The following is a 24,480-nucleotide window of genomic DNA, read 5'->3' as shown; positions in this document are numbered from 1 at the left end:
ATGTCTTAGTAACCACATTAAAGGCCAAAGTATAAAAAGTACCAGAAATTTATACAAATTTCCAAAATCCAAGAATAAATAACCTAGTAATTAATGGAAAATAATAAGATTAACAAACAACTTGAAAACTTACATTGCCACTATATAATGCTTTGGGAAAGAGTTGTTTCAAGAATCAGTTCTAAAGAAATTTCTTTAACACATGCTACGGATTAAAAAAAGATAATCTACACAATACAGAATGGATCTTTATGTCTATTAAGTAAATGAATCCTACTATTTCAGTACTTGATACAAAATACAATTCCAACTTTTAAGGTGATTTTCATATTTTACACTAAGCTCTATCATTTTCTAGTTACTAGATATCTGTATAAAAATACCTTTTGGTCAGGAAAAACACCTTTGGGTCACAAAAGGCAGCTTGAAAGATATTATATCATGTCTGATTTATGTAACTTTCTGACCAAAAAATAGTGCTGTTTTCAGAACTAAACAAGATATATAGCTTGTTACTGAGCTTGAGCAGCACTCGTGAAAATGTGCTACACAAACTGAGATTTTAAATATATTCTTTTTAAATGAATTATAAATAAATGTGAACCCTTGGTATTTACTATTCATTGATTGATTTGACAAATATTTATCAAGCACCTATCATATTCTACTAAAGGAGCTAAATGCCTGAATTAGAGATACATAAAATAGTCCTTGCTCTCAATAAAATCACAGTCCAGCCACTCTGCAGAAAAGAGGATGTCATCTAATCAAGTACCTCCTTTTGTTGTCTACTTCAGCTCTTTAAGGTCAGAAGCATAAACTAATGTTAAAATCAGAATAAAGATGATAATTCTTCCCTGAATCCTATATCCTTGAAATTAATTATAGGTCATCTTATTAGTCATTTTAATATAAAAGCTAAGGTAAAATATTCTAGTTAATTCATCTGAGCAGTTACCTTAAAAATATATATTTACATTTAAGAAAAAGAAACCAAGTGTTTCCAGACTATAATTCTATCCTGATATTCATAAACACCAGGCACTCAATGGTAGACAAGATTGCTATCATTACTATTCATGTATAATCTTTTACCAAAATCTCTTGGCCATTTTGGAAGAATTCTTGAAAAGCAACTTTCAATGTACATCATTTTAACATTAATAAAATATTATAAATGGTTTTTATTTTTATTTTTATTTTTTTTTAAATTTTTATTTATTTATGATAGTCACACAGAGAGAGAGAGAGAGGCAGAGACACAGGCAGAGGGAGAAGCAGGCTCCATGCACCGGGAGCCTGACGTGGGATTCGATCCTGGGTCTCCAGGATCACGCCCTGGGCCAAAGGCAGGCGCCAAACCGCTGCGCCACCCAGGGATCCCTATAAATGGTTTTTAAATTCTAATTTCTTAACTCCTTTCTACCTCTAAAGCCTAACATTAAACTATAGTAATCTGAAACAACAAAAAACAAACAAACAAAAAGACCCAAAATAAAAACTTCTCATAGGCAACTAATCTAGGTGTTTTGTTTGTTTTTTAGAGAGAGAGAAAAAGTTTGCAGAGCACATGCAAGGGCCAGCTAGGTGGGCTGGGGGCAGACAGAGTGAGAGGGAGAAAGAGAATCTTAAGCAGACTCCAAGCTCAGTGAGAAGCTCCATGCAAGACTCGATCTCACGATCCTGAGATCATGACCTGAGCCAAAAATCAAGACTGGGACGCTTAACTGACTGAGCCACCTGGGTGCCCCACTAATCTAGGTTTTAATTCTTATTGTTTGTTGCCTCAAATACATTTAAGAGCCAATTGATTTAAAATATATTAATGTCAGTCAAAAGGACAACACTAATTGAAATCTTTCACCTAAGTGTAAAATCAATAGCTAATTCAAAATGGCACATGAAAAATGTGTAGCCTTTCGGTGTAGAAATGCCTGATCTTGCAATAGCACCAGAATGCATTTTTTTGACAAGGATTTTGTTAACACATTTAACACACCATGATAAATAAGAGTCTACCGTAGTAGATAGACTTAAGGTGAGAAGGTAACTAGATGACACACACTCCAATGTTCCTACCAGCTTTCAATTCTGCAACAAGAAACACTAGGTATAGCTTGACTTGACGTTGTTCATTCTTACCCACTGTAATCATACATGTATAACCTTATTATCATGAGTTCCCTAAAATGTGTTAACTCCTTTTTCCAGCCACCTATACCTAAGGTTTCTACCTTCTTTTTAGGGTCTCATTTTCTAAACTGAATAGACCTATTGCCACAGTGAAGAAAACACCCTCATACTCCAGTGATTGTATACCCTACTTGTCATTGGCTGTGACTATTGTAGTCCTGAATGTATGGCTATTCTGAGTGCCTAAGAAAACTGTTCATAGCTTAGCAGTTTTATGGAACAATGTAATCAGGAACATAATAACCACACTTTGTATAAAATACATAACTTTGAAAGATAAGATCTGTAACCCTCACACTTCACATTTTTCTGTTATAATACACTGTGTCCGTTATCCTTGTACTACCACACCAATTTATGTGGCTGCTGAAAGATCCACAGCTTCACCTGTTTCTTCTTCTTTTGTTCCAGCCCCTTCACCTCCTTTCTCATTCTCTGTCTCTGTTTCAACCTTTTCTCCTGTCTCACCTAGAAAAGTAACCAAAGGAGATATTAAGAGATGCTCACTTAGCATGAACAATAGAGTACCCTACAGCCAGTTTCCAATGGGCAGCTCCTGCTCTCTTTGTCAAATTAGTAAGTTTCTCTGGTGGTGTCAAGAAAGGCAATTGCCCTGAATCTCTCAGATCCTCTGAATGGCCGACATCCCTTAACATTTTCTATCTTGACATCCCTTTATATAAAATCAGGCTTCAGAATTACCCAAGAAATGACAGCAGAACATAATATAAATAAAAAGTTCCATGTAAGGTGATTTGTATTAGAAGCCCCAAAAAGTTCTAATCCGTGCATTCTACTTCTAAGGATTTATCCTAAGGAAATAATGATGGATTTGCCAAAATAATTATCTATTAAAATATTTATCCAAGCTCAGTTTCAGGAGCAAAAATGTGAGAGCAACCTGAGTGTTCAGTTCTTGGTAAATATCCAATAATATGTCTTGACTGAATAGTTTTGTGTCCATATATGCAGATGAAAATATTGTTGTAAAGGTGGTTTATAGGCATTAAGATGTCCATGGGTTCTTTTTGAATGAACAATGCAAGTTATCTATAGTATGTTCACATTTTAATTCTGAAGTTTATATATGCATTAAAATTCTAGAAGCATATGTTCACAAAAAAAGTTCCATTTATATTTAAATGAAAAGGTGGTCTAGGCATGCCCAGGAACCCATTTTGTTGGGCCATTGAGGTGTTTGAAGAAAACAATCATTAAACATTTAAAGATTGCAAACATTTAAAAGTCTGGACACTGTAGATATAAATCTGTCTCCCTAAGAAGTCAGGGTGGGCAATATTGGCTCACGGATGGAGCTAAGCAGTAGCTACCTCTTTAACAGGATGGTGTGCCTGGTCACTACCATCCCCAGGGCTCCCCATGCCATAAACATGTGCCTCTCACTTCACTCACTATCCTCGGCCCTAATGACTTGAGTTTGCTAAGGTTAGGGTCTAGCCCAACAAATACATGCTTTTACCTGCCCCTCCCTTATATTCCTGGAACACTTTTGTACACCTTCCTTAAAGCACTTACTTCAATAGACCGTGGTAATGTGTTTAAATTCAGCCTTCTTCCCATTAGACTGTGAGCCCCTGGAGAACAGGGCCTATCTCTTACTCCCACCCTCACCCCCCACACTTGGCATATGATTAGCACTCAAAAACTGCTGTGGTAATAAATGAATTAAGGAACATATGGATGAATGCTTTACTTAATTATACCATAGTGTGAAGCTAAAATTTACCAATATGTAAATCATTCCCCACAAGAACTGTTATTTTTTTCAATTATAACTCCAATAAAGAGTAGAATAGATGCCATTTTTTTTATGTTGGCAAAGAACATTTTAAAAACACATATGCCAAGACATAATACGATGTCTCTAGTCTTCTCCTAGAGACAAAAAGATAGTAGGACAGCAGCAGACTGGCAGTGATTTTCTAAGGATAAATGGGCAGAGATGAAAATTGCACTGTTAAGATCCATTAGCTGGGTATTCTTTCACTAGAAGGTGAAGTTCCTCTGCTAACCACTTACTCATCTCCACTTTGGATCCTCATACCATACATGGGACCTGATGAAAAGTGAACCTGGAAAAATCCAGAAATTTTAACACGTTGCCTTCAACATTCAAGTGTATTCAACAAAGATAGATCCAGGTTAAAAATTCTGGACACAGATTATGCTTTAGAAAATTTTTCTGTATCACTTCTTGTCCTTTTGGCTCAGATCAAGTGTAGAGCATTTCTGCTGCAGAGCCAAGAGCCCATTTTCCAGGTATGAAAGCCTTCTGGTTTGGGTCAAATGAAATTCAACCACCTGACATAGAGATCCCCAGGGATGATCACTTATGCAGCACATCTACACAACCAGCATAAATTTTACCTTCAATGTGTTGGTCCTCTTCATTAGTATGAGTTTTCCTGACTGTGTCCATATTTACTCCTGTTTCTAGAATTCCCACTGGATGCTCCATGCTTCCAACTATTATTCCTTCAGGTTGAATCTTCTCCATGTTTCCTGGACCTTCAAGAGTTTTATGGGGCAAATCATCGTTTATAGCCGTTTCCACAAATGGACTTCCTTCCAATATTTCTGGTGTTTCATTCTCTTTGGGAATTGTTTCTAGAAGTTGGGACTGCTCATCTTTTCCCAATGTTTCTTCATGTTGCCGCTCTTCACCTGTTTCTACAAACTGGCTTCCTTCTAATATTTCTGGAGACTCACTCTCTTTGGGACTTGTTTCTAGAGGCTGGGACAGCTCATCTTTTCCCAATGTTTCTTGAAGTTGCCACTCTTCAGCTGCTTCCACAAATTGACTTCCTTCCAATACTTCTGAAGATTCATTCTCCTTGGGAAATGTTTCTGGGCATTGGGTCTGTTTACCCTTTCCCATTGCTTCTTCAGGTTGTGGTTCTTTAGCTGCTTCCAGAGGAGGGATTTTCTCAGCTGTTCCTGGAGGTTTCATCTCTCTGGCAGTTTGTGGATTCTCAGTACCTTCCACTGCTCCAGGAGAGTCCTGCTCTCCTGTGATCCTCAAAGGCTGGTACTTGGTGCCTGTTTCTACAGATTCAGTCTCAGCATTTCCTTTTAAAGGCTGAGCCTCTGTCACTGTTCCCATGTCTCTCTTCTTTTTTCCTGTTTCTGGAGTAACATCTGTGCCACCTGGCTGAGGTGGCCCAGACTCCTTGGGTCCTTCTAGAAGCTGAGTATCTTCTGGTAGATCTGCAGCATTGTTTGCCGAGGGCTGTTCACGGAGTGATTTAATACCATTAGCTGTAGACACTGCTGAAATCTTGAGCTTCTCAAGTTGGGGAGGGCTTTCCTTTTGTACCTTGCCATAAAGAGTAGATTCTTTTCCCATTGTACATGGTTTTGGCTGAGCAAAGCAGGACTCACTTTCTTCTGTGGTTGAGAAAATACATATTTAAAGTTACTTTTTGATCATTCATTTGAAAAAGAAAAAGAAAAAATACAAATTGTTGGTTAGTTTCTATCCTGAGAAAGTATACTGCTATCAAGAAACTGAGGGGGGCACTTGATGGGATGAGCACTGGGTGTTATTCTGTATGTTGGCAAATTGAACACCAATAAAAAATAAATTTATTATTAAAAAAAAGAGAAAGAAATAGATTTAGGGGCGCCTGGGTGGCTCAGTCAGTTAAGTGTCTGACTCTTGGGTTTGGCTCAGGTCATGGTCTCAGGGTTGTAAAAAAAATTTTTTTAAGTAGATTTAACATTCAAGAAAGTCCTGCATACAAATGAGTAAAAAAAAAAAAAAAAAAAAAAAAGCCATACCATGACCCTAACCCTCCATAAGTCAAACTTCCTCACTGTCTTCAGCTCAAATACCTTATCTTAAGCATTAAGGTCCTCCAAAATCACAGTATTTTCTTGTTTACTCCTCAGACACCTTCTCATGGATCCTGCCCCGTTTTCTAAGTAAGCACATTTCACTTGTTTTCTCACATTCTTTCCCCTTCTTGCTCTGTTTTTTCTAAGCCTTGGTAGAAGATTTCATTCAGCATGTGGTTTTGGGCTGCTAGAGGGGGCTTACTTTTTCCTGAAGCAGAATGGCTCTCAGTGAAAGGAAAGGGCCCCCTGACAGAGAAGCTCCACTAGGTAAAGACCAAGACATCTGGGAAGGAAAGTGTCAGGAATTGCTCAGCCTGAGTTTCATCTCATTTGGGGGACAGAAATCAAGAAAGAGTTGGGAACCTAATTCTGGCTCTTCCTCCAGCTGTGTGACCTTGAAGACTTAGCTCCTAGTTATCTCATCTGTAAAATGGCAGTGAATCTCTCTCCCCCACCTTTCTCAGAGCTGCACAAGGCATCACATTAAACACTTAATGTAAAAGTGCCCTAGACAGTTTAAGACAAGCAACTTGGCAACATGATTCTACTCTTTGACCCAGTAATCTTCCTTGTGGAAATTCATCCTATAAGCACAAATGTCAGGAAAAAGCTTTGGAGAAAAGTATATCATCTTAGTATTCTTTATAATAGCAAAAACTGGAAAACAACTTAAAAGTCTAATAATTTGGGGAAAAGATATTCTGCTGGATGGAATATTATTGTACCATGAAAAAAAGATGATTATGGGGACACCTGTTGGCTCAGCAGTTGAGCGCCTGCCTTCGGCCCAGGGCATGATCCTGGGGTCCAGGAATCGAGTCCCACATCGGGCTCCCTGCATGGAGCCTGCTTCTCCCTCTGCCTATGTCTCTGCCTCTCTCTCTCTCTGTGTGTCTTTCATGAATAAATAAATAAAATCTTTTTTTAAAAAGATGATTATGAAGACCATATGCTAATATAAGAATGTAATTATGATATAATAAGTTATAATATCAGCACGCACAATTGGGTTAATCAAATGGAACAATGCATATAAAATGTGCACCTAAGTGCTCAGCAAGTTAGTTATCAATTTTATTACAGTATGATTAAAGCAAAGTTGATCATTGGAAGAGAATGATGAAGGAAGAGAAAGAAAATCACAGATGGTAAAAATACCGGAGAAAATAAGCTATCATGTTAAAATGGGTCTCCAGGTAATATGCTTCTATCTTTTTTTTTTTCCTGAATATTTTTTTCCTTTTTTAAAATCTCTTTTCCCTAAGTTACTCCCCACCCTAATTATATACGCATACATACATATCGCTTATTTAAGATGCACAACTAATACTCGGATCTCCTCTCCCATTTACCCCTTCCTGGGGGTAAGTTTCTTAATTCATTTAACTGTTTTGGAGGGATATTTTTCTTCTATATCTCTAAGCAAATTGTTGCTTCATGATCTTTCAGTGTGGGCATTTCAGTTCATTCCCACATGGAAACTAAAGACTTGGGCTCCTTCTTCTCCCACCTCTGTCACCCCTTACCCTCTCCCATCACACAGTCACATTTACTTTCAGTTCAGCAACTGTATGTGAGCAATCACTGAAAATAGTATTGTAATTTGGGTAAAGTGGTATCCAGGTTCATGTCCATAGAATGAATATGTCTGCTAGGAAGAACCAAGCCAAACAGTAAGCTATTACTTTGTGTAAGTTATTTTTCGTTTTTCCCTGAGTTAAACTGTCATAGTTCTTCACTTCCTTAGGTTGTGTATTATCATTAATTCAACTCACTGCCAATTGTCTCTCTTTTTAATATATTTGTTCACATCAAATCATTTACCCCTGCTTCCAGGTTTGGAGCCCTGGATATAGAGTAGATATACAAGGCTTGGAGAAGCCAAGTTTGGGGAGGATTAGGGGAGATTCAGGGCCCTGGCAGTGGGTCATATGTCAGAACAGGGTGAAGGGCCATCTTTTGCCTCTCCCTCAGACCTCATCATGAATGAAGCTTTCAAATTAATAGCACTTTAGACAATTTAACAAAAGTGATTTCTCAGGCCTATAAAGAAACTCATTATGACAGGACAATTCATTTAGATCACACAAAGGATGTTCTGGTGATGGTCGCCCTAGGGAATTAAGGAAATGTGTTAATATACTAATCATAGATGTCTGCCAAATTATCTTTTCTGTTAAAATAGTTATTACAGTGATTAGTACTGTCAGTTAAATGAGACAAATGACTTTCATCCAGCTGTGCCACCTGTGGGTAAATTCCAACGGCATCATTCTTCTAGGGCAGAAAGCTGTGGGGGGAAAATGTGACAACACCCAAAACAAAGTCACTCAATTTCATATTTTGAAAAACATATGTTATCAGACTGATTCAAGTTTTTTCTCCAAAACCAAAAGCTTTGTGAAAAGTTATTTACCCACAAATAGTGTCACTAGTGTCCAAGTGATCTATCAATTTTTGCCACAACTAGAACATTTATGCCCATGATCACAGTATCAGTTTTCATTGTTAGGTACTTTTCCTTATCTTAATGACATACTTGAAGTAGGCAAATGTCCCCAACATATAATATTTTTATAAAACAACCTGAAAATACGCAACCAAACTGGGAAATATAACAGATGAATGTCATGTCTTTTAATATTTTCCTAAGTATCCCAAAGGAGATAAAACATTTTTTAAATGATTAGCAAATCTTAACTATAGAGAATAAACTGATTACTGGAGAGGAGGTGGGCAGGAGGGGGGAGGAGAATGGATCAAACAGGTGATGGGTATTAAGGAGGGCACCTGTGATGAACACTGGGTATTGTACGTAAGTGATGAGTCACTGAATTCTACACCTTAAACTAATATTTCACTATATGTTAACTAGCTGGAATTTAAATAAAAACTTAGAGGAAAAAAGTAATAAATAAAATGATCATGAGAGAGAGAGAGAGAGAGAGAGAGAGAAACTGCTCTAAGTGCAGTGAGAAATTCATTTTGTATTTTTTTTCAGTCAAAATATTTATTCTTTTCCTTAACTGGGTCAAATGGTAATACAAAAAATCATGAGGCTGCCTTAAGTTTCTCATGTGTTATACTTTAAATGTCCCAAACCTTACAGAAAACCACACATGACCTACTTTCCTTCATAATTCGGAATACGGAATCTCAGCTTTCATTGTATATGCTTTGAAGTAACTTCTCTCTGCAACCATTACTAATACAGATTTGCAAAAGACTAGCTCCAGTTAAGAGAGAATTGCAATGGTAATATCAGCCAGGCTCTTGGGTACAAAAACAAACATATGGGAGGATGAGGGAAAAAAGAAAGAATTTATTAAATACATTCTGCTTGAATTTTGAAATGAATGTATTTTGGAGGCCATAGTTCTTAATTAACAGCCCAAAAGTTCTTTTTCCTACATGATAGAAAAGGGTAATCTATTCTAAAAGGGAAGACGATATCATATGGCTTTGAAAACACACCCAAAATGTAGTGGGTCTGAGGCCTGATTCCTGCACTCACTAGCCTGATTACAGCTCTTTGTGCCTCAGTTTCACCACCTGTAAAGCAGTAACTGTATTAGCAGAATTGTTGTGAGGATTCCATGTGTCCCCTTGCTACTGGAAAGCATAAGCACAGTGACTAGCGCCATTGAGTGACAATCCACATTAGCCATCACTGATATTATACCTCACTTGATGACGAGAGCAAGGAAGAAAACATTGACAAACAGAAAAGTAAGGTAATTTCATTCATTCTGATACTGGCACCTTTCTCTAAGCTTATTCAGAAACAAAGAGAAGATGGGAATAAATAAATGAAAAGGTTGGAAAACAAATGGTAGTTTCAAACCACCTCTCAGAGAGTACAGCAATGAAGTCTACAGTCACCCCAAACACTTCCTGTCAGGCACCCAATTTCTAGCCTTCAGAATATTTTTATCCCCAGCTGCCGAGGCAAGTACAATTTCTAGATTTGTTTAATCTATCCTCCTCTTCAGCTTGAGCAGTGCATTCCAGACTCTACTGATGTTGGATGTGAATCCTGATTCCACCATTTATTTAACTGTGCCATTTGGATAAGTTCCTAACCCCTCTAGACTTCACCTTTTTTTATCTGTAAAATGGGGATACAGGAATTGCTTTTTAGGCATCTTCAGAGAACTGCTTGAGGTGCTAATGTGTGTGGTTCCCCACCATGGTACGTGACATGAACAGGTACTTGGGAAGCTGGGGGCGGTGCAGGTTTTCTCACTACACGGGGTGCCCCACTGAGTAGAGGGGGACAGCTGAACTCCAGCCTTGTGCACCTGCAGGGCTGCGTGTGTCAAGGGTGCGGAGAGCACCTTTTTACAACCTCACAAAGGTCCTTTGTGGCCTACTGGTGGCCCCGTCAATAAATTATAGCTAACTGAGAAAGAATGGACTGCAACACCAACAATCTGGGATAAACAGTTCCCTAAACACTAGAAAGTTGTCAACATTGACCTACGAAATCATTTTGTTACCATGATAAGTTTTAAAACGTGATAACTGATCAATAATGGGATAATATGCACAATATCGGGCATGACCTGACCAGCATGAAGGAAGTCTACTGACAGCTTTTATATAAATAAATATCTTTCATTCTGTTTGTTGGCTTTGATTTCACTTATTCACTGATTTCAAGTATTCAAGAGCCTACTAGAGGCCACCTCTACATTGAGCATAGGTCCTAGCAGATGACCAGGAAGATCTGGTCCCAGCTATCCTCAAATTTACTGTCTGCAGGGAGATTCAAATAATAGCTACCCTCCTTAAGTACACCTTGGTGCCTAAGCATTACCTCTCACCCAAGAACCTCCACACACTCTGTCGACGTGGTTTTATGACTCCAAGACATGCCTCCTTGAGGCAGAGGGTACTACATCATTTCTCCTAGCACTCTGACTTGAAAGTTCAGAGATGAGATCTTTCGTCCACACACAGGAGACATTCTATGCCTAACGTGTATTATTAAGTAATAAAGATTGTGGAGAGATGCATTGTTTCCACATCCAAAGTAGTCTAGAGATGTGTCTGTTTCCTGAACCCTACATTTTATCAAATCATACACTGCTCTGGGCCTAATCCTTTGGTGCTCATTATCTCTCTTGATTCTGTTGAAGGTTGAACCATCACAAATTTGTTGCGACAGCTGAACCAACAGAACCCTTGTTGTAAGCACCGTTGTGATAGGCACACAAAGAAACGAAATACTAGGCAACATTACAGAAGGGATTAGAACTAGAGCTAACATACCTGAAATTCACATTATGATGGAAGCTTTTCAACTCAGTTCATTACCCTAATCAGAAATGAAAAGTTTCTACCGAGCAAGGAGAAAAACGAGGTCAATATTTCCTATCCCATGGCTGTGACATATCAGACATCCCAAAGACCTCACTGGCCTGTCTACTGCGTTTTCTAGAGAATCAGTGATAAAAGGGCACTCTGGTATTTTTCCCCTGCTGCCACCATTTCTGGGTTCTTTAGCTGTGGAGCTTTGGGAACCGAGATGCAGCAGGAATCAGTCCCAAAGGAAATCTACTCATCTTCTCATTTTCTTACTTTGCTTTCTCCTCAATTTCATCCTATCATTTATCCAAAATTTGTGGAGTTACTAATGGTACTACTCTAGATGTTTTTGCCCTTTTCTCTCACCAAAGTATGTAAAGACACTATCCTCATGTGCCATGGCACAAATGCTAATCCCCAAGGGTGCATTCTGTCATTCGGCAGATATCAACAGGGCATTCATTTAGAAGAGAGGAGAACTGAGGCAAAATCCCATGTACCTGAAGTATGAAACCATAGGCAAAAATTCCAAAAGAGGCTAAGTAAAAATCAGACAAGCCATCTTTTTATTAGAACTATTTGGGTTGACATATTTAAAATTACTTTTGACCATCACAAAGTAAATTCAACCAAGTTTGAAGGTAAACCTAACATTGATATTTAACTATAGAGAAACAAGAACATGTAGTTGGAGAGACACTTCCAGAACACTTGACGAGCACACATGGAGATGTAGGACCTGTAGAGGGGAAAGGCTGATTAGAGAGGCTAAGGAGCCAGTAATAACTTACACTGAGAATGTGTACCCTTGATATGATGTAATATAAGGGGCACTTTACCTCTGTGCTCTTCCAATGACCACAGGAGCATTGTAAGAAAAACATCAGACAAACCCCAATTATTGAGGGATAGTCTACAAAATACCTGACCAGTACTTAAAACTGTCAACAAGTCTGAGAAACTGTCATAGTCAAGAGGGACCTAAGGAAACACACTAAATGTATTGACCAAATGTATTGTGCAATCCTGGATGGGACTCTGGAACAGAAATAGGATATTAGAGAAAACCTGAAGAAATCTGAATAAAGCATGGACTTTGGTTAATAACAATGTATCAGGGGGCACCTGGGTGGCTCAGTCAGTTAAGTGTCTGTCATCTGCTCCAGTCATGATCTCAGGGTTCTGGGATTGAGCCCTGTGTCCTGCTTCCTGCTCCACGGGGAGCCTGCTCCTCCTTCTACCCCTGCCCCTCCTCCCACTCAGCTCTTTCTGGCTCTCAAATAAATAAATAAAATCTTTAAAAAAACATAACACATGGTATTCGTTCATTAATTGTGACGAGCATGCCTACTTATGTAAGATATTAATAATAAGGAAAAGCGGGTCTATGGGAGCCTCTGTACTATTTTCATACTTTTTCTGTAAATCTAAAACTTTTCTAAAATAAAAGTTTTTTTGTTTTTTTTTTTTAAGTATACCAGCAAAAGTACAAGAGCATGTAACCTAGCAAAATAAGATCTGATAACTTTACAGGACGCCTGAGTGGCTTAGTGGTTGAGCATCTGCCTTTGGCTCAGGTTGTGATCCCAGGGTCCTGGGATTGAGTCCTGCATTGGGCTCCCCACAGAGAGTCTGCTTTTCCCTCTGCCTATGTCTCTGCCTATCTGTGTCTCTCATGAATAAATAAATAAAATCTTGAAAAATAAACTTTAGAAAAACTGTTTCACAAACTTTGGTCATTCACATACCACTTTTATGATTTTTTATTATTTTTGTACCACTTGTGCTATTACTAACTTAATATATTTTTTTAAAGATTCTATTTATTTATTCATGAGAGACACAGAGAGAGAGGCAGAGACACAGGCAGAGGGAGAAGCAGGCTCCATGCAGGGAGCCTAACGTGGGACTCAATCCCGGGTCTCCAGGATCATGCCCTGGACTGAAGGTGGCACTAAACTGCTGAGCCACCTGAGCTGCCCATAACTTAATATTTTTAATAGTCCCTTTCCCTTTACAAATTTAGCAAAAAAAAAGAAAAAGAAGTCAGAAAAAAAATCACCAAACTAGTTGATTTTGAGGAAGAAAACCAAACAATTTGATCTTGGAAAAGCAATAAAGAAAAATTGAGATTTACTAAAATTGGTATTAATGATAGATAATTTTTATTGAGGACTTACTAGATAATATTCTAGGCAGGGGTCAGCAATTTTTTTTGTGTATAGGGACAGAGTGAATGTTCTCAGGTTTGCTGGGCTTAGCGATGCTATTGCAACTACTCTATCATCCTGAAGAGAAAGCAGTCACGTGATATGTAAATAACTAGGCATATCTGTGTTCCCTTAAAACTTTATTTACACAAACAAATGGTGGGCTGGATCTAGCCAGCAGGCAAGTCAGCTACTTTCTAGGTTCCTTATATGTATTAACTGATTTTATTCCTCAGAACAAGTCTATGAAATAGGCACTACTGTTAATCCTATTTTACAGATGAGGTCACTGAGGCACAAGGAGACTGAGTGGCTCAAAGTCACACCACTAATAAGTGATCATGAAACAGGATTTGAAGCCAGACCCACATTCTTAATCAGCACTCTATACTGTCTCCCAGGATGTTGAAATACACACACACATACACACAGTCTCTATGGGTAATCAGAGCCTCTCATAACCATCTAGTCTATAGAGGCTACTGCTCCAGGGCAAAGAAAAAGGAAATTAGCCAAAAGAAACTATGTGGTTCCTCTCAGTCTTAGGAAAAATGGAAAAGGTAAGAATATGCCCTCCTAAAGAATCAACTAAAGAAAAAAAGAGTTCCTTATCATTATTAATGACAGCAAGGAGAATAATTTGGGGAGGACATTTCAACAGAGGTCCTTGCTCGGGTGGCTAAAGGCAGATGTCCTCTCCAGTAAGAAAAACCACAGCCAGTAAAAATGACAGAGCAGTTGGAATGCACATCCCAGTACTTATCGATCTTTTTAATGTGGTGGCTCACATAGAATAGGATGTTTGTGCAGCACACTGCACACTGTTTGGCAGGAGGAAGCTGCCCCTGAGGGCTCACACTGTCCAGATCCTGCCCAGCTGCCCCAAAGGCTGGGAGAAATGCTGGCACGCTGCAATCTCATTCTCACAGGCTGGGACGCTCTCATACATACAACACAGGGACAGATATATTTCTGTCACCATAGATAGACTAGAGGAGCATTAGCTGGGCAAGGCTGAGAGATAAGAACAGATCAATCAGGGCAGTCTGCAAAGTGTGGAATGTTTTCATCCTGCAGGGACCCTTTAGGAGGACCTTTTAAAAGCAAGCTTCTGGGATGCCTGGCTGGCTTAGCGGTTGAGTGTCTGCCTTTGGCTCAGGTCCTGATCCCGGGGTCCTGGGATCGAGTCTTGCATCAGGCTCCACAGGGAACCTGCTTCTCCCTCTGCCTGTGTCTCTGCCTCTGTGTGTGTCTCTCATGAATTAAAAAAAAAAAAAAAAAAAAAAGCAAGCCTCTGAGGAAAGCAGAAAGTCCTTTTCACTGAATGTAAGGACAAATATATAACAGGCTTGAGGATGTATTGTCTCCAAGTAGGAAAATGCTGGTAAGAGGGACAATTAATTGATAGACCAACAAAGTAAAACAAAAAAACTTGATTTCATGGTACATCCAAAGAAGATCCTGAGGACCTTTCTTTTAATGGAGAGGAAGTAGGTCAATCACTGAGAGGGAAGGGCCTGGGAAGCGGTGGAGGGGGTAGGGTATTGGGGGAGAGGCATCTGGAACAGCTGCAGAGAAGGCAGGCTCAGGCCAGAGAGAAGGCCTGTTTAGCAGCCTCTTGAACATGAGTCATTTCAATCTTTGTCTTATGAAGTCAAGTTCATTTTATATGTATTTAAATGATATTTATTAGAGCTATTTTGATGCCCCTTTTCAACTATACATTATTTGTAAATGAAATGTGACTTTGGGTGACCCTAAAGTAGATACATAGGGAAGGATGTCATTTTGCTGTCTATGGATGCTTCTCTTTTTTTTTTTTTTTTAAGATTTTATTCACAAGAGACACACAGAGAGAGGCAAAGACACGGGCAGAGGGAGAAGCAGGCTCCCAGCGGGGAGCCTGATGTGGAATTCAATCCCAAGACCCCAGGATCACGACCTGAGTCAAAGGCAGATGCTCAACCACTGAGCCACCCCAGGTACCTCTATGGATGCTTCTTGATCTTTTTGCATCTTGACTTTCCTATTTAATGTACATTTGGACATTTCCTTTATCTAAACCAGCCTAATATGATGTGCTCATCTCAAAGCAAGTGTTCAGAGCCATACATATTCGAATGTCAGGAAATGTTCAGTATGAATAAAGAACATGTTATTGGGGCTTGAAGTCTTCTGTCTTATTAGAGAAGCCAGGCTGGAGGAGAGGTCAAGGGACTGCTGAGTATGCGGTCTGAGAAAAGAGGGTCATCCTTCCTAGCTGTGGGGATCCAGCCACCCAATCCCCGCAGCCCAGCCCAATTATCCTGGGGACCCACTGCCCCTGGAGCCCTTCCAGGTGGAAGAAAGTGATGTCAGCTGAACTTGCCTCTATGACACAGACTGCCTCATCTTTTTCTTGCCTATTTCCAATGATTCCCTCCCCCCCCCCTTGTTTCTGAGTATATTAATCACCTGGCCTATTTTGTCTACTTTCATAAAGCAATTCCCATAGATGCTGAGCTATTAAAACCAATGTGGGGCACCTGGATGGCTGTCGGTTGAGCATGGGCTCTTGATTTCAGCTCAGGTTACGATCTTGGGGTCCTGGGATAGAGCCTCATATGGGGCTCTGAGCTCAGCGGGGAGTCGGCTTGAGGATTTCTCTCCTCCTTCTGCCCCTCCCCCTGCTCATCCTCTCACTCTCTTTCTAAAATAAATACATCTTTTAAAAAAAAATGTGGGTTTTTTTTTTCAGTCTTCATCCTCAAAGGGCAAACTTCTGACACCCTTGAATATATACAAAAGAATGAATTCTAGAGCCAGATGGGTTAGCAACTCCCAAGGAAGGGTTCAAGGGACATGAACAACAGCAATGTCCTTGGGAATGTAAAGAAGCTTCTGAGGTCATTTTGATACTTTCCAGACATTAACACTCACTTGGAGAGATATATCCTGGTATTTTGCTTAAAAACAAGAAATTACCTAGAACTACATACACTTAAACACACCAGTTTTGAAGCCTGGCCAAGTCTGATGCTCTTTATCTGTTTTCGTGAGTCTTTCCATAACTTACACGTCTGAGGTTTTTATTTTAAACCTGATGTTGTAAAACATTAACACAGAAGTGAAACTGTGCATATTAGCTGGGACATGTGTCAACCTTACAGGTGCATGCTTAGAACACAATGAGGCTTTGTTTTGCTGTGTTGACCCTTCCCTGCCTGATTAGGAGACCCTCTTCACAACCCACTCTCTTCCCAAGCCCACCTCAGCCAATGTTGTCATCCAAGTCTCTGTTACTCCCTGGGTCCTGATTCCTACTCTTCCTCTGCTTTTCTAAGTAGCACCCGCATCCCCTTCAATCCTCTTCTCTGTCAATCCATCCATTTGCCCATCCACCCACTGAACAAATATGGATTGTATTTTTCCTACAGGTAAGGACATATGAGTCACAGCAGAAATGGGACTAGAGATCAGATGGAACTGGACTGTGAAAACAGCAGGTACTTCCAAGTCACACATACTGAGCTTTAGCCCCACCACTTGCTAGCTCTGAGATCTTAGGCAAGTTATTTATCCTCACTGAGCTGCAGTTTCCTAGCTGTGTTTGGTGATATCAATGCTTGCTTTATTATTTATTTATTTATTTATTTATTTATTTATTTATCTATTTATTTATTAATGCTTGCTTCAGAAGGCTCTCGTGGGGATTAAATGAGATCACAGGGATCCCTGGGTGGCGCAGTGGTTTAGCGCCTGCCTTTGGCCCAGGGTGCGATCCTGGAGACCCGGGATCGAATCCCATGTCGGGCTCCCGGTGCATGGAGCCTGCTTCTCCCTCTGCCTATGTCTCTGCCTCTCTCTCTCTCTCTGTGACTATCATAAATAAATAAAAATTAAAAAAAAAAATGAGATCACAATCTAAAGTACTTGGAACCAAGTGTGAGCTCCTACCTTATCTCCCGACTTTTTCTCCAAGCCCTTGTTTTGATGTGGCTGCACTAATCTTGAAAACCCTTCAATTTTATTTAAAAAAAAAAACTTACTGTATTGCTGATGAGTGAGTAAATTGGCACAAGTCTTATGGAAGGCATGTAGGCAGTTGTCCATCAAAATCACAAATGCACATGATACTCATGCCACTTCTGGGAAATTGTTCTATGGTTACACTTGCACACATTCAAAATGATGTATATGTAAAGGAATTCACTGCAGTTTTGTTTGCAACAGGAAAAGACTGGAAACAAACCAAATGTCCATCAATAGGAAACTGGTTAAACAAATCACATAATGGATTATTCAGCAAAGGTAAAAAACGAGAAAGACATTTTCTTTATATCGATACAGAAAAAATCTCCATCCTGTTAAGTGAAAAACAGTCGGTATAATACGTTTTAAAATGAAGATGGGAGAGGGAAACAATATCTGCAACGTATAAACAAATTTTGGAAGAATATACAAAAAAAACCTCCACCTAATAAAAATATTTACTCATGGGTATGATTGGAACTAAGCAGATGATGGGAGTAGGGCAGGAGGTATACTTTTCACGGCATGCATTTTTCAAATGGTTTCAAATTTTTGAACCACGTATGAGGTTCTTATGTTCCATTTTAATTAGCTGTATGTAATAACCACCCTACAAAGACTTGCCAAGCATTCTCTGTGTGCCAGGCTCTAGAGGGGACACAAGACATACAAGACTTAGTCTAGACTTTCAGCATTTTAAAGGAAGAAATCACATTTATATATATAATATTTGCATGCAAGGAAAGCCTATTAAATGAGTTTTAATGCTGATGATGTTTATTCTTCAATTACAAAGAAAAAAATGTCTATTTAGGACTGAAATGCCACTGTGTGAAAATATTGGTTGAAGGCTGGAGGTACTTCCACAGTACAAAGAACAATCCACATAACAGCATGAAATGCAAACCTCATCCTATTGCCTAGGTAACATGGAATCCAAGCAGCCAGTGAGAGTTCATGGTAGAATAAACAAATGATTATAGCTACCAGCAGAAATGTACATATTAACTTAGAATTGGATTTTCAATAATTACCGTCTATTTTCTTCGTCCATGTTGGTGCTTAAGCTATAAGATCTCAGAAGAAGACTGCCAGAAACAGATGGCATTTATATTAGGCAAGAGTAGGGTAATAGTCATACATGTACATAAAAGGCTGGCAGCACACGGAGGAAGGTTTGAGTACAGACATAGAGATCTGTGGGTCCATTAAAGTTTGTAAAATCAACAAAACCTTTGTGAGATTCTTTTTTTTAACAATAAATTTATTTTTTATTGGTGTTCAATTTGCCAACATACAGAATAACACCCAGTGCTCATCCCATCAAGTGCTCCCCTCAGTGCCCGTCACCCAGTCACCCCCACCCCCCCGCCCACCTCCCCTTCCACCACCCCTAGTTCGTTTCCCAGAGTTAGGAGTCTTTATGTTCTGTCTCCCTTTCTGATATTTCCTACCCATTTCTTCTCCCTTCCCTTCTATTCCCTTTCACTATTATTTATATTCCCCAAATGAATGAGACCATATAATGTTTCAGTGAGATTCTATTAGATCCTCAGGGTGCTGAAAAGAACAGAAATTTTGAACAGAATATTACCCTAGTATTTAGAACTTGATTCCACAAACAGGAAAGTCACTCAATCTTTCTAATTGTCCTTTTGGAAGGAAAAGCCTCTTCCTTCACACATTTTAGGGCATTTGATAAAACTCTTCTGTGTGACTACCATGTACCAGGCCCCATTCTACACTTTGATAGCACTGGATAGTTATTTGACTATCTACCTGTGTCCTGGTCCTCCCCATACCTCTTTCCCTAGTCAGTCATCTTCAGAGATGAGGGAAAGAAACTCAGCATCTGATGGGTTAGAGCAAACATAGCCAGGTGATCAGTAGAATGGATTTTCCTATTCAGCCTATAGCTACCTAACCAAATAGCTGCCATCTGATTTAAATTTAAGCTCAGAAAATAAGTACCTTCATATTTTAATGCTACAGGATTTTAGGGCTGTAAGACATCTCAGAAGTAATCTAGCCCAACCCATTATTTAATGATTATTTTGCTTGTTGTACCATACGTAACAGTTTTTAAGCCAGTTACAGAAAATTCAAGTAGACAGAACTGTCAACACAAATCCAGTCTACTAGCGAGTCATGTATTTTAACATCAACCCATGGGGTTTTAAGGTGGATATTGTGAGTTTAAAGAATCTCTGGTATGATATGAAGATTATCTGGAACCTCTATGGGGGGGCACCGGAAATTTCTCCTCATCTATGTACTCTGCTTAAAATATCTCTAAGTTGGGACTCCTGGGTGGCTCAGCAGTTGAGCGTTTGCTTTAGACTCAGGGTGTGATCCTGAATCAAGTCCCTCATCAGGCTCCCTGTGTGGACCCTGCTTCTCCCTCTGCCTATGTTTCTGCCTCTCTCTGTGTCTCTCATGAATAAATAAATAAAATCTTTAAAAAATCTCTAAGGTTAAATAAATGTCTTTCAAATATTCTTAGCTTATGTTTGGAAATAAATATAAAGTTCATATTTTCCTGACTCATTTAAGGATAAATATTTATTAAATATGTATATTATATATTAATATACAATAAATTTATATACTGCATATCTCACACCAGTATCGTATTTATTACAATATATATCTTATTTAGGGATTATGATAAAACTATTATAATTATGTTATTAAATTTATTAAATTATAATACTATATTATACTTTATTAGATTTCTTTTGTTGTTTGAATAATAGATGACCACACCTCGAAGGGAGATTCAGAATGCTTTGAGGCAAAAACAGATTCTTTTTTTAAAGATTTTATTTATTCATGAGAGACAGAGACAGAGAGAGAGAGGAAGAGACACAGGCAGAGAGAGAAGCAGGCTCCACGCAGGGAGCCCAACGTGGGACTCGATCCTGGGACTCCAGGGTCATGCCCTGGGCCAAAGGCAGGAGCTAAACTGTTGAGCCAACCAGGGATCCCCACAAAAACAGATTTAAATCTAGTTATCACATGGTGGTTTAAAGAGAAATAGGTCAAGCTCTGGAATCAGAGTACCTGAATTCAAAGCCCAGCTCTGACTCTAATGAGTAAATAATTTGCTCAATGTCACAGGGCTCCTTATCTGTGAAATGGAGATAATCATGATATTTAGTCATGGTATTGTCATAAAGACTAAATGAAGTAATTCATTCAACAACAGTGTGCTGAGTATTGCAAAGCACCAGGGGTACAGTGAGTAAACATATGTACAGGACATTTATTTTTTATTTTATTTTATTTTTTTATTTATGATAGTCACAGAGAGAGAGAGAGAGGCAGAGACACAGGCAGAGGGAGAAGCAGGCTCCATGCACCGGGAGCCCGACATGGGATTCGATCCCAGGTCTCCAGGATCGTGCCCCGGGCCAAAGGCAGGCGCCAAACCGCTGCGCCACCCAGGGATCCCAGGACATTTAATAAACTTGGATTTTTAATCTAAAAGCTCATACACACAGACTTGGCATTGTATATAGGATTTAAAGAAGTTGTGAGCTGCAGAAACAGGAATGAATTATGTATTGAGCCTCCAAGATCATGGAGTTGAAATGCTGATGAACATACAGTAGTATCCAGTTACAAGAAAGTATTGTGTGATTGGGGATCAAAAGCAAAATACACCTGTTGACTGATTCAATATGTGCATTGAGCAATTTATGCAGTGTATTAATTTTCTACACAGTCAACCTTGTCAGGCATTTTAATATTTCTTTCAGAACAAAACCTGTGAAAACGTAGAACAATGATGAAAGCATAAATGAAAAATGAAAGGATGTGACTTATGGTGATGGTTATTAATCTTGGTGATAAGATTTTTTTTAAACATAGTTATTCATAATTTTTTTATTTGGACTGGCCTCTGCTTAAAAACCTATCCACCTATTAGATACTTGTGTCCTTCCCTAAGACTAACATTCCCCAGAGTGATGTTTTATTAGTTAAAAACATCTATGAGGGGTGTCTGCCTCTTGATTTTGGCTAGGATGGAGCCCTGCATCAGACTCCACACTCAGCATGGAGTCGGCTTGTCCCTCTCCCTCAGCTCTTTAACTGGGCTCATGTGCTCTCTTTCTCTCAAATAAATAAAATCTTTAAAAATGTAAAAAATCTATAGTGATGATTTAGTGCTCTGCTTTCTAAAAATATTTATTTATTTATTTTGAGAAAGAGAGCACAAGGGAGCAGCGGGAGGGGTAGAGAGAGGGAGAGAATCCTGAAGTGGACTCCCCGCAGAGTGCAACCCCCCCTCCTGCCCCAGAAGTGATCCCAGGACCCTGAGATCATGACCTGAGAAGAAACTGAAAGCCTGTGGCTCAACTGAATGAGCTACCCAAGTGCCCCCCATTTATTATTTGAGAGAGAGAGAGAGAGAGAAAGCAAGCGTTTGAGTGGGGAGAGGGGAAGAGGATGAGACTCTCCAAGCAGACTCCCTGCTGGGCATGGAGCCTGAAGTGAGGCTCAAGTCTCACAACCCATGAGATCATCACGGGTTCAATATGAAATGGGTTCATATTGAGTTCACAGATTCATGGATTCACAGCCTGAGCTTAACCAAGTGAACCAGACAGGTGCCCCTCATGCTCTGCTTTTTTTTTTTTTTTTTTTTTAAGATTTTATTTATTTATTCAAGAGAGACACAGAGAGAGAGAGGCAGAGACAGAGGGAGAAGCAGGCTCCATGCAGGGAGCCCAACGCGGGACTCGATCCCAGGTCTCCAGGATCACACCCAGGACTGAAGGCAGGCACTAAACCGCTGAGCTAGCGAGGCTGCCCCATGCTCTGCTTTTAAATCGGCATGCTATTCCTAGGATATCTGGGGCCATGACAGGGGATAAGAGAAAGCAAAATATGGTGTATCTTTCTGAAGCATCAATTTTCCTCAGCTTTTCATATTGAAACCAACAAGGATTTATCATGGAACAAAATGCAAAATCTACCTGATTTCATAAAATAAAATGAAATATCAAAGAAACTGCTCCTTGTACTGGCTTCTTTAAAATTTTTTTAAATTTATTTTTATTTTTTTGCACTGGCCTCTTGAGAGCATGTTTAGGATGCAGAGGCTTTCGTTTCTTTAGGAGAAAGGTGAGCAAGTATTGTACATTAGGAATGGATTTTTTCATCATTTTACATTGTTGTCAGAGACAGAGGGTTTGGAATCACTTTTATATAATGGCTTTAATTACTTTGCCTATTTTCAAACACTTTTTTAAAGATTTTATTTTTTCATGAGAGACACAGAGAGAGATGCAGAGACATAGGCAGAGGGAGAAGCAGGCTGCCTGGGGGAAGCCTGGTGGGGAACTCAATCCCAGGATCCTGGGATCACATCCTGAGCGCAAGGCAGAGGCTTAACCACTGAGTCACCCAGGTGCCCCTATTTCCAAACTTTTTGTTGCTTTCTGTTATCTACTGAAATTAGAAATAAATTTATCATACACCACGAAAATGACTGCAACACAACATACTTCTGACTAGGACACAGTGTCTGAACTCTGAAACAACATTCAGAAAACCTTGTGCTCTCTATTACAAAATCAGAAAGGAGGACGTTACTGTGTTATTGGAAGAACACAAGGTGCTAAAAGAAGACCTGTGAAAAGGAATTAACTGAAATATAAAATTTCCCCTAGAGTTAGCCTTGAATATGATCGCAAACTAACTTGAAGGCATTTGCTTATTAACCTTTGAAACTTCATCTAAAATGTTAGCCATTTAAAATTCAAGAGGTACACATAAAACCCGGTCATTCTCTCGTTCATTAATCTGTTCTTCCTCTTTTCACAGCACTTACCACTGTCAGAAACTTATCTTAATCATCTGTTTATTGCCTGTCTCTTGGACCCCTGGTCCAAAAGCAGGGTCACTTGCACCTCATCATCTAGCCAGGCACCCGGCTACCATATAATAAACCTTCAAAATATACTTCTTGAATTTCAGTGATGACCACTTTTTATCGAATGGATATTTGCCAAGAAGTACCGAAGCCAAGGACAGCGAGAGTGTGCCCGACCTCTCCCCAAGCGCGGGGTCCTCCTGGATGCGGTGAATGCCCACCCGCTCTCCGGAGCCTTTCCCAGTTCCCACGGACTTTGCAGCTTTGTACTTTTAGGAGATGAGAGGAGCACCTCTGGTTAGGGCAGGGAAATGCTCATTAAAGGCACCCCTCGGCCAACCGCGGGAGGGACTTAATGCCGCCTCCCGGGTAGCTCGGCCGGCGGCAGCGCGGCGGGCGCCTCGGGACCTCGGCACCGCGGGGCCCCCGGGCGCGCTCCGGGTCCCGGCAGAGCCGCGCCGCGCCGCGCTCAGCTCCGTCCACTCCCGCCCCGGCGAGCAGCGCCCCCCTCCGAGCGGGGCGCGCGCGGGTCGCGCCTTCCGAGCCCCCCGGGAGCAGCCACCCCGAGGCCCGAGGCCCGAGGCCCGGGAGGGGTGGGCCCGGGGACCCCGCTCACCGCGGCGGAGCCTGCTGCCGTCGCCGGCCTTGTGGAGGGCGCTGCCGGAGCAGCCCATGGCGGGACCCCGCGGCCCCGGGGCGAGCGCAGTCGCCCGTCGCAGCCCCGCGCCGGCGTCGCCGGGAGCTCGGACCCTCCGCCCCGCGGCGCCGACGCTGTGGGACTGGGCGGGCTCCGGCGGGGGCGGGGCGGGGGCGGGGCGCAGGCGCACTGCGGGCGCGGGGGTGGTGGCGCGGCCCGGCGAGGAGCAGGACCGGGCCGGGGAGCCGGGTGGGCAGACGGGGTGCGGGGGTGCGGTACAGGCGGCGGGGGAGGGAGAAGGAGGCTCTGGAAGCAGGGGTAGGCGTGCGTCGCGGAGAGCCGGGGACGGAGGAGGCGACGTGGCCAGCGGCGGTGGCCTG

The 24,480-nt window shown here is 40.6% G+C and overlaps 2 protein-coding genes across 2 annotated transcripts in view; one reads left to right on the top strand and one right to left on the bottom strand.

Moving 5' to 3' along the window:
* The window catches only part of RIDA (reactive intermediate imine deaminase A), a 38,389-nt gene extending 22,648 nt beyond the window's left edge, over positions 1 to 15,741 (top strand). The window contains exon 6 of the mRNA XM_077846696.1: positions 15,401 to 15,741. Coding sequence (XP_077702822.1) covers positions 15,401 to 15,478 — 78 coding nt within the window. The 3' untranslated portion in view covers positions 15,479 to 15,741. The remainder of the gene's footprint in view (positions 1 to 15,400) is intronic.
* ERICH5 (glutamate rich 5) lies at positions 1,391 to 24,213 on the bottom strand. The gene is made up of 3 exons (XM_077846695.1): positions 24,080 to 24,213; positions 4,582 to 5,601; positions 1,391 to 2,661 (listed from the first exon to the last, which is right to left on the bottom strand). The coding sequence occupies exons 1-3, from the start codon at positions 24,135 to 24,137 to the stop codon at positions 2,549 to 2,551; spliced, it is 1,191 nt and encodes a 396-aa protein (XP_077702821.1). The 5' UTR covers positions 24,138 to 24,213; the 3' UTR covers positions 1,391 to 2,548.
* Positions 24,214 to 24,480: the final 267 nt, after the last annotated feature.

Source organism: Canis aureus, chromosome 14 (genome assembly GCF_053574225.1).
Source record: "Canis aureus isolate CA01 chromosome 14, VMU_Caureus_v.1.0, whole genome shotgun sequence".
Lineage (NCBI taxonomy): Eukaryota > Metazoa > Chordata > Mammalia > Carnivora > Canidae > Canis > Canis aureus.
Note: the sequence above shows the minus strand (reverse complement) of the source record. Positions and strands in the feature narration are given on the sequence as shown.